General features: G+C 36.4%; 1 protein-coding gene across 8 annotated transcripts in view; it reads left to right on the top strand.

The window, feature by feature from the left end:
• Window positions 1-17,566, top strand: part of LOC110467159 (eyes absent homolog 1-like) — a 156,617-nt gene that overhangs the window by 92,433 nt on the left and 46,618 nt on the right. For 7 of the 8 annotated variants that reach the window (XM_021524115.1, XM_021524114.1, XM_021524113.1 and 4 more), the window contains 4 exons: window positions 273-340; window positions 10,904-11,028; window positions 14,129-14,218; window positions 16,233-16,304. In XM_021524115.1, coding sequence (XP_021379790.1) covers window positions 273-340; window positions 10,904-11,028; window positions 14,129-14,218; window positions 16,233-16,304 — 355 coding nt within the window. The remainder of the gene's footprint in view (window positions 1-272; window positions 341-10,903; window positions 11,029-14,128; window positions 14,219-16,232; window positions 16,305-17,566) is intronic. The other variant, XM_021524120.1, reaches the window with a different exon arrangement.

Here is a 17,566-nt window from a genome sequence, read left to right as displayed (position 1 = left end):
GAGGACAGNGGGGGGGGGGGGGGGGGGGGGGGGGGGGGGGGGGGGGGGTCATACAATGTTTTGTTGTTAACTTACCTTTCTGAAGTAGTTCTGTGTATCAACTGTTGTAGTTCTATTCAAGCGTGACATTGACTGTCAGTTGGTTGTTTTCTTTAAGTTACCCTGAAGTCAGCCACTGGTGTGTAAGGTGTTGGGCCTGGGGCCCCGAGTGTTTAACCATTATGGTTGTCTGTAAAGGCTAATAACACATGTAACCTCTTTATATTTTCCAGTTGAAGCGCGCTCGGAAAGAAGCTGACAAGCGTGACGACACTCCGGACAGGAATCTAGTGGACCAAGGGTAAGTTTGTCTGGTCACCACCCTGGTCATTTGTAGTCGTACACCTGTAATTGTAGGTCTTTACCTGAATTAGTGACACAGTACTTACCAGACTTGCAACACCTTCAGACTTTATAAAGTACCCAAGACTTTACTCTGGTATCAGAATGACATTGTCGGAGGAAAAGGTGTTGGATTGTAAAGGTGACTTATAATACCATATTATTATTATTATTTACACAGGTTCTAAAGACATCTACCTACCACAAAACCCTTACCTCATTCCTAAACTATTTTTCTAACTATAAATATCTCAAATTGAAAAGTTCTTGTGAAATTACGCATATAGGTACCTAGTCTTTTACAAATACCTTTCTATACACAACAGGTGTGTACAGTTAATGAGCTGAAATATTTGGGACCACTTCTACAGGGTTCAGTAAAGGCAGGTCACACATGACAGATTATACTGGGTTCAGTAAAGACAGGTCACACTGGACATATTATACAGGGTTCAGTAAAGACTGGTCACACTGGACAGATTATACAGGATTCATTGTAAGACAGGTTATATTGTACAGATTATACAGGAAACATTGTAAGACAAGTTGTATTGTACAGATTATACAGGATTCAGTGTAAGACAGGTTATAATGTACATATATTACAAGGCTCTGTAAACAAAAGGTTATAATGTACATATTATAAAGGGTTCAGTGTAGACAGGTCATACTTTATAAACATTACACGGCTCAATACATACAGGTGATATTGTACAGATTATACAAGGTTCAGTGTAGATGGGGTATACTGTGTAGATTTTGCAGGGTAAAGTGTTGACTTGTTATAATATACAGATTATACAAGTTCAGTGTAAACAGGTTAAACTGTACAGATAATACAGGTTCAGTGTAGACAGGTTATACTGTACAGATTATACAGGTTCAGTATATACAGGTTATACTGTACAGATTATACAGGTTCAGTGTAAACAGGTTATACTATACATATATTATACAGGTTCAGTGTAGACAGGTTATACTGTACAGATTATACAGGTTTAGTGTAAACAGGTTATACTGTACAGATTATACAGGGTCCAGTGTAAATAGGTTACATGTAAGATTGAACAGGATTCAGTGTAGACAGGTTATTATATACTGATTATACAAGGTTCAGTATAAGTTATACAGGGTTTAGTGTAGACAGGGTATAATATACAGATTATACAGGTTCAGTGTAGACTGGTTACATTTCAAATTCATTATAGACAGGTTATAATTTACAGATTATACAGAGTTTAATGTTGACAGGATATAATGTACATATTATACAGGGTTTGGACAAGTGGGTGTAAGTAAAGTGTTATCTGACTACTGTATAATCTGTAAACCTGTATAAACCAGACAAAATTATACCAAATCCTACTGCCTAAATTTTTATTGAAATTGTATCAGAACAGTGTTTTTGAGAACACTTTGGTGTTATAGATTACAGTAGGCTTCACCATGATTGTATTGGTAGAATTTGAAAGCAAAAAGGATTGTTATGTTATATATTGACAAACAATAACTTTGCTTATAGGAAAACAAAGGCTGTTATGGTTGGTTAGACAATTTTGCTTTGTGGATATACTGTACATGGAAAAGATGAAAGAACATATCAGACAATGTGTTTCATTATTTTCTACTCATTTAATGTTGGGAATGGTTTGGAAACCCTAAATGATAAATCATTAATTTCCTGTGCAGTTAAACAAGAGAACTATTCGTTCTGGAGATAGTCTAAACTTATAAACATAGTCGGTAATATAAGTCTCAGCAGACAGACTCTAATCAGTACAACTGCAGACAATTTATTTACCAAAATTAATGATTTTCCTAACAAGTCACAGCTGTCTGCATTCTATTACGTGGACTTTTAATTTCAATCTATGATTATGACATTTATGTGAAAACAGCAGCATTAAAAAGATACTATTGATGAATTTACACAAACTTGGTAGTAGGTCTGGTTTGTTGGTGATGGAAATATGGAAGAATAAGGGGTGATACAGGTAACACAGGTGTCTGGGTAGGGCTGTAGTGTTATGGCCAGGTATATAGTGATATGGGTACAGTAACACAGGTGACTGGCCAGGTATATAGTGATATGGGTACAGTAACACAGATGACTGGCCAGGTATATAGTGATATGGGTACAGTAACACAGGTGTCTGGGTAGGGCTGTAGTGTTATGGCCAGGTATATAGTGTTATAGGTACAGTAAGGTTATATATTAGTCGAATTAATCATAAGCCAAAAGTATCTACATAGTGTTCCATCAATATTTANCCCCCCATCCGACCCTTTTAGAGTTTTCGGATCTGCCCCTGTGGGTATTGTTATTATATGAATAACGTACTTCAGTAAAGACAATTAAAAAACCTGCCTAATATACACCAAACCTAGAATTGGCTCAAAGCCAGTGTAAATAAGGGATAGCAAAGGGGCCAGGGACAGGAAAGTACATAGGGTTTACAGGTGGGTAAGGGTTAAGGGCTGTGGGACCACAGGGGTCTGAGTTAAGTTAATAGAGATGGGGTTAGAAAGGGGAGGGTGGGAGTGGAGACAGGAAAGGTTGGGGTTGGGAGAGGTAACAAATGTTCTGTAACCACTGCCTCCTCAACCACTGCCTCCTCGCAGACATATTAGCACTATGTAATATCCCTGTCTGCCTACTATAACTTTGTTAGGTCATTTATGTTGTGATGGGATTTAGATTAATACAATTTCCTTGGATTTAATTTTCAGAACCTTAGGACATTAGCAACTTAAAACAAACATCTTAAACCTCTCACTCCCCCCATCCCACCCCCACCTACAAAATGTTTATGTGAATAGGAGTAATAGCTGATTTAGGCCCACTAACAAGTTGCCATGCTTGATATTCCCACATGTTTCTTAACAAATCCAGTCATTCCGGATGTTAAAGAAATCATTTGAATTAGTTCAGCTTTAAAAGTCCTTTGTGTCCAGCTTTTAAACACTGCACCAAAAAGGCAACAAGTGAGCTAGTTGTAGTGTTCACCCCTCACTGAGCAGAGCTGTGTGTTTAAGACAACCCGAGTCACACCTATGTGTGGGGATAAATGTGTTTTGGTCCACCACGGAGAGGCAAGGTGGATACAGACCCCATTCTTCTCCGGCCAGCCATCCATATAGGTCCACAGCTGTAATTAATGGCGGAGGAGAGAGCAGGGATTCCTTCCTTAATACAATAGCCTGTTGATCTGGGCCGTCTGCCAATCGCTGTCAAACGCACTGAAAATACTGTCAAAATGCACTTGTTTATTTTTAAATTGGAAGAAAATTATTAACTCATTGTTATATTCATGATACTGTTTTCATGTTAAAGTTGAAACATTCATTATTGAGGTTTTCTATGGAAAGGGTATATTTATATCCTTCTGGCCTTCATCTGTCAAATATTATGTATACACAATTTGTAAGGCCTGGTGAAATGCAGGTTTCAATGACACCTGACTGAAAAACAGATTGCTGCACATATGTTTCAAAGTTCAAGGTCATCATCTAAATTTTCGGAAAGGTCTTCTATTTCTGAAGACATTTGTTTAAAAGATAGAGCCATTGATGTTTTAAATGTTGATAAAAGATTTATTTCATGATTTTCATCAGTTAGAGACCAACTTCTCCACAAGTCCTTTACCCCACCCCTTAAATGAACCCCTGTCTGTAGAGACATGCTGTATATATTTACAACCTCCAGCACCCATTTAAAGAAAACACCAATTTTTGGAACATACATCAACATAAAGTGTTCAACCCCTAATCTGACCCCCTTGTATTCCAACATTCTGTCTAATCCAACATAATGATGTATGCCGTATGCCATTCTTTCTGAAATCAAGCAGAATATAACTGTGTATGTTGATGTCCATGTTCAACAGGGTGTCAGATTAGACAGGTTATTCTGTGTTGAAACATGAACAAACACACCCCCACACTCAATTTTAATAGATCTATACAAATCACCGACACACCATTTCCTACATGTAAACAGTCTGTGGACAAGACTTAGGAGAAACTTCCATTTCTTTCCTCCATTACAGCTCCGCTATATAAAGTGGCTTGCTATGTAGATGGCTTGTTAAATAGCTTCTGGAAGCCAATACCATTCATTATCTGCATGTAAGTTAAACAGCATCTCCCTCAAAGACGGAGTGGTGGAGAGTGAGAAACTTGGACACCATTGAGGGAGACCTTTTCCCCAGGTAATCACCCCTCAGATGCTAATCACGGGCAGGGCACTCAACTCAAAAACATTGTAATTGAGGTCAATTCCGACTCATCAGATATGATAAGACATCTAAAAAGGGGAAGATGAAGCTGGTGTCGGAGTAAATAGTCCTGTCTGACGGAAAACCAGTCAGGGGAGCTCCAATGCGGGAAGAAACTACCTTGATGCGTTTCCAACTAGCATGAGTTATCTACAGTTAATTACCTCTACCAATTAGTGAGGCTTAGATGATGTCAGAATGGTTTGAATCTCTCTCTTATTTAGATTCCATTTAAGATAAATATATTATCGGCATTGCAATTTTATTTTCTAGAGCAGGAGTGTATGTGGTTTGTTAACTGTGTCATACTTTTCTTAGTAGGACTGTGTACGTCAGCCATCATGAGTATGGACAATAATTGTGGACAGGTGTAACCTGTTTATTACCTATAAGGTGTCATTTGCATCCATACCAATATACCAACTGTTACCTGTATATTACATCTTACCTGTAGACTTATTACTTTATCTATCAGTTGTTACCTTACCTGAACAGGTATTTCCTGGTATTTAGGGTTTCCTGACCTGTTCACATGTGACACCTGTGTATTGTAGCACTTACCCTGACCCAAGTGTCACCTGTAGCCTCTGTAGTACACAGAATACAAACTTCTCACATCTGATTGGATACTTTAGGCACTGGTTGACAGCGATTGGTTAATTCTAGTCATGTGATACTGCATATAGTTGTTATATTACAAGATACTTTTGCAAACTGGGCCACAGCTACCTAGGTGATGACCTACTGAAGGGTCAAGACAAGATGACCACTGACCCTATCCTAGATGACTTTAACACTGATCTATCACTGGACAGTGGTCTATCCACATCTCCTTGGAATGACAGTTTGTATGACATACATTTTGCTTTATAATAATTGCTACCAAGCAATTATAATTTGATATGTAAAAGTCTTAGATATGGGTAAACATGATATATCAGTCTGGCTATAGAAAGAAGTATCATATAAACAAAAGGTGTAGGCTTTGTCCAGTAGGAACAAGCATACCTGTCAACTTTCTAAAATATGCATTGGAGCAATGTCTGTAAATAAACTAATACTTTTATATAGAACGCTCTGTGCTTGTGTCAAACTAACAATTGTAAGTGTTAAAGCGCTGTATATAAGGATAAATTGAAACCCACAAACAACATTCTATGTCTAAAAATCACCTACATTTTGGCAAATAGAAATATGATTGCTCCTTAACATTTGGTTCAGTTATAGTGACTGACCTCTTTATGTTTGTTCAGTAGTACTGAATGACCTTGATCTTTATATTTTGTCCAGTGGGAGTGATTGACCAGCAAATGTGCTGGGGTAATAATAAGACCAGACTTGACCATTAAAAACGGTCAGCAGGAAATTCTGTTTCAAAGAGTAATGTGCCTGTTTCTGTCCTAAGTGTCAACATGTAGAGTGACCATGGACTGACAGGAGATGACCATTGGGGAAAGGGTTATAGTTGGAGCGGGTTGCTGGTTGTTTACTGCATGTGTTCCTTGAGCTTAAACACTGTCAGCCTGTCAGCAAGATTGTTACGTTTGTAAAAGGGGTCTTTTATATCTTACATCCTTTAAATGATACACATCAGACCTGTCAAATTACTTTTTCTTTGATTTGACATTTTCAGTTGAAAATAAATGCTTTTGTGTAGAATTTTTCATGTGGGATTGATATTGATTTATTCAGATTCTATGTATGACGTCAAGTTTGTATTATGATGATAGTACATTATGTATAATCCTAGACAAATAAGTTATTATGAGATATTCTGTTACCCAGTCATAATACATGTACAAGCTTAGTATATTTCAGGTATTTCATTTACAAAATTGAATTATGAATTATTTATGTTTTTTACTTCAGGATTTTATGAAATACATTGTATGATATATGTTTGATTTGAGTAGAGGAAAAATATATGTTTAATAGAAATCTTAAACTTAGCCCAATGGTAAATGCATTCATAAAAATAATATTTTCGATAAATATAGTTATTGCTATGTTTGAGAACAAATATTTGATTTAGAGATATTTAATTGTATGTGTGATGGTAGCCCGCACACAGGTAGTGATGGCATGGGGAGGAGGGGATCTTATTATAATAATACTATGTAGGGGGGTCTAAGGGGAGGGGAAGCAATCAATAACACCTTACCAGGTAGTCAGATTCGGTCCTGTTTATTGTCACTGCAGATTTCTTGTTTGCTTAGTTCACCTCCGCTAAATATTCACTGTCGGACTAAAAAATTATCGCCAGGATTAAATAGCAAGATAGTTTTAATATTACTTATAAATAGACTTCTTAGGAAAGAATATGGAGTTGATATTCATTCAACACTGCTATTTAATTGTAATTTCAAGTATAAAGTACCCTTAATAGACAATGCTATATATTGTTATAAATATCAGCTTTATCAGGTTATGTTATTAATAAACATTCAGAATTCTTCAATGAGTTCTTTCCATTTTTCCCATTAAATTAGATGTATCATAAAAATCTATAATATAAATAAGACGCCATGAGATTAAGGATATCTCATGACCCAAATAAATAACTGTTAAATATTACCTCACTGTTATGTGAACCTAAATACATACTGTCCACCTCTGTATCAAAACATGTACCAATCATATTCACATCTGTACATGTCCGTCACCCAAACCATCCACCTGTGACTTAACTAGTACCAAACTGTCAACATTTGTACCTGATCTTTGTCCCAGTAAATATGTACACAAACTATTCACATTTGTACACATCCCTTTTCCAAAACCAAACATCTGTAAAATGCATGTACACAAACTGTCAATATGTGTGCATGACTGTACCCTAACCATCCCTACACTATAGCTAGCCTCCTCGGCTGGATGGGCCTGACATGTTCATTTGCCCAGAGGGAACAGGAAGGCATTTAATCTGTGTCCGCTTATGAATCAAACATGGCCGTCACCAATTGTTCCCCCAATCAAATGACTTCTATTGGGCTTCCATAATGAACACTGCCCATTTGGTTGGTTGTTCCACTGGAAATACAAAGACTAAGCAGTGTATTAGTACTTCATGGCGAAATTTTACCACAGAATTTGCATAATGTGTTAGATACTGTTACCACCAGTCAGAAATTGAATTATATTTAACCAGGATTTGAAAAAAATGATCAATTATTTCAGCATAGATATTAACAACTTTTAAAAATATCTGATTTTGTATTATTCTATTTCTGATATTTGAAATAGTTTTGAAGCCATATCAGTCATTTAATCATTAAATTGGTGAAATAATGAATTCCAAAATGTCCGTATTTTGAAAGATTGCTCTTTACCATGTCTCGGGGGTATTTTATCATTGTTGTAGGGACGTATTGTTGGTGTACTAAGTACATTTACTTTTAACTAATTTCTAAACACACTCAAATATCAAAATTAACATGAGCATCACAAATAATAAATAATATATTAAATTTAAAATTGGTTTTCGTCCAAACTTATTTACATGCCTACAGTTCAATAAGAACCTAGCTTATAGATATTGCTGTATAAATATATATATAAAAAGGCCAACAAGAACGATATTGCTTTCCTGTCTATATTCCAAAATAATGAAATATGAAGAAACAGGAAGAAATTAAAGTACTGTAATGTATATAAGGGCATGACATATAGAGTTTACAGCGCTTATCCTCGTCTACATTGGACGTACGTAGATAAAGGTTGATATCCCCGATATAAGGTGGATGTCATCATGATGAAACTTTCAAGAAATTACATGGACATTTCAAATCTAACGTGGAGGAGCGATATTATTTGGAAATAATTCTGTAGGTCGAGAGCTTTTATGGTTGTAAAGACCAGCCATTTATGGGAAAACAATTAAACTTGGCTTTAATTTGACTGATTAGATGCCGCCAAATGGTCGCTATCTCCTACAACTGTTTGATGGCTTCCTCTGTCAAGATGGTCATTTTTGTCGATTAGTCCCGATTATTACAGATAGGAGAAATCAAAATCCCCTTAATCTCTTCCATGACCTCTTGCTGGATAATAAATTTCTCTACGATATAAATTGTGATTTCCTCGAAATGTCCTAATCAATATCTGCCTCCATCTAGCTTAGCCTCGCCTGGCGGTTAGGCTTGAGGGAGGTCGCTCCCAGGCTCCACGCCGTATTCCTCCGCAATTGTTGATAGTCTGAGGTAATGGATTCTGACATGAAAATTATTGTAGCCGTAGATGAGAAAGCATTTTGCAGAACACATGTCATATTTCATTGAGCGCCAGTAGAGGGGCTAAGGTAGCGGTATTTATCTGATCTACATAAATCTGTCCGTTCATTAAAATAATCAAAATTGCATCAGGAAAGTATAACATTGGCAATCATAACAAAAATATGGATTTAAATATTTTTGACATTGGTACAAAGATGACCTTGTCAAAAGTCATGTGACAACATTGTAAAAGGTCAAGTTAATAATCTTCTAGTTTGCAATGAAGACATATCAAATCTGGTTAATAGAAATGTAACATGTTTTAGAAAATAGTGCAATATAACTTTAGAGGCCAGTAAAAAATGTATTATACAGCACATTCATTCTGTTGCTATTAATACTTCAGTTATTTTTTATCAATTGGTTCATGCTTGTCTTGTTACCGTAGAAACAATTTTAGGATGAGGTAAAATGTGGAGGTCAAATCCTTACTGAGTATGACCTGTTGCCAATTACTGGCAGAAATAGCCATGCAAGAGGAAAAAGGATATTGAGGAAATACATAGATAAGTTATTTACGATAACTCGCCAGTTTCAAGAAAAAACATTTCATGAACTATGAAGATAGACTAAGGCCAACTTCAAAAGGCAGGAAATAAAATGGAGTAGATTTATCATTCTAATTCTGCATACTTTTGAAGAATGCTTGCTTGGTTAAAATCAAGGTTTCCAAAGTAACATTTAACTAAAATAGTTGTGATATTTTAGAGTTGAACCATCATCATCATTTATGTATGGTGGTTGAATTGGGTACAATCAAATGGTTGTGAATATTCATGAGTTGTAGCTATGACAACATGTCAATGACAACTGCTGCTGTGACAATTAATGACAGAGGTATGTCACCGGAGACATCCATCTTAACTTGGGTAATATGAGGCTGGTATGAGAGTGAGGCTGGTGGAGGGGAGGGGGGCTGGTGTTCGGGACTTCAAACTGCCAGGTACATTTTTAGGCACTAGGTTTACCTTAAATACATACCTCCTCACTGAAATACTAATGCAAATTTCACTCCAGTATATCATATATTAAAAGTGACATAGTGAAAATGTTTACTGGATGGGTGTTCCTGGAAGTTCACCATCTTTGTTTGGAACTCTGTTACACAGCGGTTTGTGTTCAGTAGAGGTCTGGAGATCTGGTAATAGGTAGTTATGATGGAGCTTCTTTAGAGTTAGCTTTGGTACTGGGGTAGAGAATCTAGCTACAAAATTATGTATTACAATCCTTTTTCTTTCTGGTTGCCTATGATAGAAATATGTTTGCTACTTCAATTAAATTGATGTATGTATGTCCGTGAAGAGAAATCTGTTTCCCTATTTTTGCAGATATGTGTGTGTGTTTGTGAGAGAAATATATTTACAATATCCTGTTTAAAGTAGTATTTGTAGCTCTTTATGTTACCTTTTGTGTTCTGTTATTCAAATTTATACACCAGAAAATTGAATTCATCATTTATGTCGGCTTCCTTTATACTGTAAAGGAAACAAAAGAAAGGGAACATCATGTGAAAACCAGAGTTTACAAAAAGCACATTAAGATAGGGTTTAATGAGGCGGAAAATATATAATAACTTTGTACATATTTGTGGAAACCTCAGGCAGAAACAAGGTAAAAAAATGCAGCAGACAGTTCACCGAAAAAATGCATAAAAATTAAGGCACGATAAAATCTTTTGAAATTGTTTATTGAGTGGCGTGAATTGCGATGAGAGATTACTATTTGCGTGTTGTTTCGTTCTGGATCACTGGGTGGACAGGAATAAATAAACCTTTATCTAGAAAATTGATCAATTCTCTCTATTCAACATTCTTAACCCCCTAAAAAATGGCTACAATAGGCGGATGGGTCTTACAGATTTTTACAAACAACAAGCTGATATTTACATAGTAATGCAACATTTAGAAGTGAATTTGAGTTACGTTGGATCTGTTCCATTTTGTCATATTATTTCGTGGCTCTCATACATTTCAGGATTATAGAGTTACAACCTCTTTCTGTGGACTCCGGAGCACATCTAGACAGCAGTCATAGCTCACCATTAAGTTCTACCCCGGGATTAGAGAGTTCTACCCTCTCAACCAATGGCACCACAGACGGTAAGTGAGGGTAATTTGTAAACGTGTAGGGATGGCACACACAGGACAGAAATAACGACTTTTGTCATTAGTTCACCTGTGTATTTGATTCTTTTGTTGCAAATGAACTTGACATAGTTTACAGTTATTTAAATAGTATCTCTACACCAACATCAAATGTGTTCACCAATACAATAAACATTGTAGTACCTTTAGTAATACTCTGTCTAATACATTGGCTTATACACTGATACATTGGCTGATACATTCATACATACACTACATACACTGTGGTGTACATTAAAGGTAAACTCAATTAAAAATACCATTGCATTATCTCATTATTATACATTGTATTTACCAGTACGTTGTATTATACAGTAAGTGTTTTGAAAACGTACCAACACCAAAAATAACAATACTGCCTGTTTCTCTGTATATCTTGTGGATTCATGAATACACGAGACTTTTACAATTTACACCTCATGTAGATACTTACACAGGATGGAAGTGGTGAAATCATTGAGAAATACATTGAGAAAGGAAGAGAATGTGGCTATCAAAACTAAATTACACGAGAAAAACTTTGCCCTAAGACACAGAGCAAGCTCGCTAATATCACAGATGTACTGTTAAGACTTTATCAAACACACCTACTCCACAAAACAGTTCAAAGTACACCGGCAGCTTGAGATAGGTGTGTTGAATTGGTTTCCTGATTTCACTTTAATTGGCTCTTGTAATGGTGTCTAACAGAGAGGGCTATAAAAAGGCTCGTCTGATTAGATCAAATCTTGATTAAATGTATCTTCACTTTCACCCTGATAATGAAGAGGTGGGTTATCTCCTCAACAGAAATTGTATTTAAGGAGGCAACCAGAACAGGTTCTACGAGGCGGCGTTTGTGTCCATTTGTCTAATTCTGTACTCTGAGTATTCATTCCCAACTCCAGTCGTCTACACACATACATTGCCACAGACAATCTGTACCATAATATTTGTATTCAGTATTTTTGTTACCTAAATTTTAAAAACAGCCTGTTCCTTTATGAATTGGGAAAATATAGCATTATTTGTATTGAAATTGGGGATATATCTCCCAGTTTTTGGTCATTTTGGGGGAAAACACTTTTTAGCTAGGGAAAACAGCCTGTATTCGGCAGTAAAACTTTGCAAAATAATTCACTGACTATTCAACCACTGATAAAGCCATGTCCTGTAATAAGAACACAGATTTTGAATTATTGATAGTTTTAAAGTTATTCAACTGATATATTCATATCCTGGTATTCAGAATTAATATACACAAGTACAGTCATATTGAAGAATACAAGTATCTAAAATAGATACTAAAAATTAATGGTAGCTGTACTGTAACAATCATTTAAATGAACTGAGAAATCTTTATATAATGTGCTTCGTTCTTTTGCCACTTAATTGACTATCAGTATATTACAAGGTGTCCTTATCTTTCTTTCATTGCCAAACCCCTTTTATAATGCCAATAATGGCTGTGTTAGGTTTTAGGGAACATTGTCATACAGACATATTATTGAGGACTATATATGATAGATGTGATATCGACAGCATAACTTAATGCATCAGTTCTTTCTTTTTACACTAAATCTACTTGAAAATCACATGCATGATCAGTACACAAATTAATATATCAAATACCGTAAAAATGAAGTCAAAAATAATGTAAGTTAATATTTATAGTAGTTACAGTTATTGACCCTTTTCATTAAAGGTAACAATGGGGAATGACAAACGTCTATAAATAGTTATTTTTTCGGTCAATAAGTTAAGTCAATATAAGATGACAAGTGTAGGGTAAGTGTTACAAATCTCACTTGACTGTTCACTATTGATGCTGCCAAATTAATTGGTTACGCTAATGATGTTTCATGAGCATTTAAAAAATCATCAAGTTATTTTGAAGAAGAAAAAGTAATTATGATAAAAAGAAAACGTAAAGCCACTTAATTTGTTATGTGGACAAGTTTTACACTAAGTCTGTTCACATTACCAAGTCATTAGGGAGGTGTTCCGCAGGCTGTGGAAGTGGGGAGGGGGAAACGGGGAGGGGGATCAGGAGGTGTTACTTGGCATTACGGAGCTCTGCCATTTTACAGCACACTTGACGTGGGAGATGACAGGCTAGTGGGTCCCTCATCTGTCATGGAGGATGGCCTAGAGGGCGCCACTGCTAACAGGAAGTGAAGTCGTCAGTAGGCCATAATTGGGCAATGTTTAATCACCATTGAGCAATTGAATAATTTGTCACCGACATGCAAATCAAAGACAGTAATTTATTTGTATTTTCTAAGACTTCCAACGATGAAACTTCTTAACTGTGTAGTTTTTGGGAAAAGTTTAATTAATTTGGAAGAAACTGCTTGAGTCACTGTCAGCTAGGCAAATGCATGTAATCAGAATTTTGTTGTCAGTTCACCAGCGCGTATTACCGTGCACATCGTTGGTGGACAATCGTAGGGCGATGATTAGTTCTTTGGCAGGCCCTTCACTGTACATTTCAGTGTCGGAAAAGGCCTTTTGTTGTTAATCCATTAGGATAGCCTTTGTATAGTGTTGTCATTCTATTGAGAGAATACGCTGTCATCAGCGATCGACGGCCATAGTACCAGTCACATCGTAGCGCGCTGTATGAAAATGATTAAATGTTCAACCATGCTGAAAGGAACTCTCATGAAATATATGTCAGCTAATGAATGGCCGAGGGTTTTAATGCTCCAAAGTTATTACTGGGAGGGCGAAACAGTAGAAAAAAACACCAGTATAAATAAACATTAATTTCGCTGCCTCTGTCTGGAACTGTCATTAGAAAGGCTGGTATATTAGACAACCATTATTTAGGGTTTCCTCTATCTTATCTCCCAAGGTGCCTGTACCATTTGAATCCTTGCCCCATCCAATTTTAATAGATGGATACATTTGTCATTCATTTTGAAATCTGTCAGCTTTTCAGTACTCATCATTGTTTGTATAATATGATTTGGTGTCCTACAAAATCTATGTTGTATGATATTTTCCTGTTAATTGTGATGATTGTTGATTGTTATTTTTCCGTTACTATTAACTTTTTGCTTTCTGCCACCAGGTGTCCTCACAGCCACACTCAGCTCGCCTGGAGGTGGCGCTGTCTTTGCCAGTACTGACAGTTGGGTGATTACAGCCGTTGCGTCACCAGGTAAAATCATTATTATCAGATATAGAGTACAGGTTATAAGCATTAAATATTATGTTATTAAGGGATTATCCATGGTATATATATTCTGCTACAAGGAAAATAATCGCTGGTGTATATGTTGCTATCAGGAAATGTTGTTATTTCTGTCTTCACCAGCAGTAACAATATTACAGTTTTCATAAAGTCTATACAAGATAAGTTTATTATGCGATAATAGTCTGGCCAGCTGTTGCATCAACTATGCATGTAATGTATACATAGCCTGCAGTTGTCAACTGCAGCAACTTTCTCGGGTCTCCTCTGCATTTGATTGGAAAGAAGTTGTAGCTGTATGTGTATCAAGACAAACAACGGCTTGACAGAGATTCGTATCTGTCCAATAAAGTTGCAGTTTTGCTGTGAGACTAAGAGTTAAGACTATAGAATTGTCAATTTAACACCTAGAATTTAATGTTATGTAATTAATTGTGAACAGACAGAATAATAACAATGTTTGCTACATAGTAACTAGGGTTGACGGCATAGTGCTCTCCCCCTCATACAGATCAAACAGTCGTCCTGTCGTTTATAACTGTATATCCTGATATATGTCTGGGCTACAGTAATCTAAATAAACATCAGAAGTAACTCCTTCCATTCAGTTACCCAAAGTTTCAACACAAACATGCTCCTGTTGGCTCTACGTCTTTGATAAAATGGCCATTGCTTTTGGCTTTGTGAAGATTTACTGTTCTGTGGGTATAGTTGTTGGCCTTACAAATGTCATTAGTTACCATACTTGAGATGCCATGTCAACGCCAAGCTTCCCATTGTCCGAATGTTTCAACTCCAGTATATCATAGAAACTCCCCAAGGATCTAACAGGAAATTTTATGAATTTTTAACTGGTCATTATATTGGCTTTTATTGAAAAGTGTCAAAAGAGAAATGTAGCATAGCAATGAATTATATAAAGATATTATCGACAGATATTGTGAGAAATCACCAGAGCATGTTATTTCAAAGCCCCCATCTCGCAACTCCCGTACAGCAGCTCCGTCATGCTCTATCATTTAATCTACTTCATTTATGGATTTTTTACAGAGGAAAAATATAAAACATCTTTATCTGATTTTAGCACTGCTATAAGCTCATGAATTTAACACTGTTTTATCATCCCTCCATCAGAACAGGATAAGCACAGGCTTCGTCATGTATAAATACTAGATTGTTTTATAGAATAGAATGAAAAATTCATGTGTAATAGTTCTTCCTGAATGGACAATTTTATGTTATGAAGTGTACTGTAAATTCATGAACTTATGTAAAACATTCCGTAAATGATATTTCCCTGTGTGGTTATAAGGTTTGGTGATAACATGATTTAGTATAATCATAATATATGACGAAACTCAAGACTAGTTAGGTCACTATGGTTATACTCACTGCAGGCAACAAGACCTAGTAAGTTATTTCAGGTTCCATTTATTGCTGAGAGACGGAGACAGAAATGTCAAACTGTTATTAGACATCGGATTGAAAGTTTAGACCATGAAACTTACACTGGTTATATAACTGAGGTTTAGCTGATAAGGACTGGTTAGTTAACTGGGGTAATAATTATTCAGGTCATTCAGCTAACTGAGGTGTTTATAGGAAAGTGGAACTGGTTAGCTAACAGAGTTTATAACTATTCCTGGTTTACACAGACAAGTTAGCTAATTGAAGTTATACTGTTTATAGGTAATCTGGAACCAGTTCACTAACTGAGGTTATAATTATACCTGGTTAACACAGACCAGTTAGCTAACTGAGGTTATACTGTTTATTTGGAATCTGGAACCAGTTCGCTAACTGAGGTTATACTGTTTTTTTGGAATCTGGAACCAGTTAGCTAACTGAGGTTATAATTATACCTGGATAACACAGACCAGTTAGCTAACTTAGGTTATACTGACTGCAGGGAAAGCTCATACAGATTGACAGTATACCACTCTAAGATTAAAGGATAAAAACTACTGTCTGTTTGTTGCAGAGGAGCAACCACCCTCACCTAGTGTGTCAAGTCCAGGACTATCTTCAGGGTCACACCTGGACTCTGTCCAAGGTATCACAGCTAGATGTCTTACCCAGTAGTGTGTTTTTGGTCTAGTTATACTCCCCTTTTTCACCCAATATATTATTTTTTTCCATTCAAACATTTGATTTTCTGTAGTATTTCTATCAGCATATAGTGTATGTAATATGCATTGTTATTTCTGTTTTCCCCATGTATCTATTCCAGCTCCTTAACCCTTCCTTAGTGATGTTTTACTTCCTTAGTTACACTTGAACTTCCTTGGTTACATTCACTTTTCCTTAGTTTCATGATTATTCATAATTTTGCTGCTTTTGCATTGATTTTGTGCAAGTTCTACGCATTTATTTTGTAGATTAGAGTTTATTAATGGTAGTTCTTCCTTCTTTTTCAGCTGTTGTTAGCATGCTTTCTATTGTTCATCATATTTGAATATCATAATTATGTTTGAGAACACAACTGTTACTATATAAATGCAAACCATCTCTCTCCCATAAATAAAATAAATAAGGACACCCAGCCATAATTCTTATCACTGGGGTTTCATTGTCTTGTCAGGAAAGATTATACTGGAAAACTAAATTTAAAGTACATCTTGAACCTCCCAGTACCAGGGCAGATGTGTTGGGCGGCTAATCTGTGCCCTGTTGATCTGTGAGTGGGTAGGTTTCTATCTTTGGCAGTAGAAGAGTTCCTTTGCTGGGGTCTGACTGATAATTCCTTCTTTGATCTGGCTTCTTGAAGGTCACCCAAGAAATCTATGAAATGTCTCTGTAACTATGTTTTTTTTGCCCCAACAAATGGTATAGGGTTTCAGTTCTGTGTCCTCACCTTAGGGACAAAGCCAAAACTCATCTGCTGCCCAAATTGCTACAGTTGAGATACTTTTTTTCTGTCCTGCCTACTCTTTTTCAGCTGGGTCTTCCCAGGCACCAATCTTCAAATGACCTTAAAAGTTTCAAGGATGTTGAACCCTGAACCAAAAAAAGTTTCAAAAATGAAGTTTAAGGTCTGAAGGGGACCTACATAAGGGTCAGGAAGGGAGGGTCCTACATAATGTAAAGGGCTGAATCATTGGGCATATGTGGGAGAGTCGTGAACAGAACGAAGAGAACAGTTTTAGGAGTTGGTTCCGTCTATCTGAGGTCAACACAGGGTATAAGGGGGTGGGGGGAGCTGTATCAGACAACTTGGTTGGTATGAGAAAAATTACCCCAACGAAGAAAAGTCATGAAAAAGATATTGGTTTCTTACTGTGTTCCCAGTTACTCTCCCTCCCTCAGCCCCCCCCC

This window comes from Mizuhopecten yessoensis, unplaced genomic scaffold (assembly GCF_002113885.1).
Source record: "Mizuhopecten yessoensis strain PY_sf001 unplaced genomic scaffold, ASM211388v2 scaffold11163, whole genome shotgun sequence".
NCBI classification, from domain to species: domain Eukaryota; kingdom Metazoa; phylum Mollusca; class Bivalvia; order Pectinida; family Pectinidae; genus Mizuhopecten; species Mizuhopecten yessoensis.
Note: the sequence above shows the minus strand (reverse complement) of the source record. Positions and strands in the feature narration are given on the sequence as shown.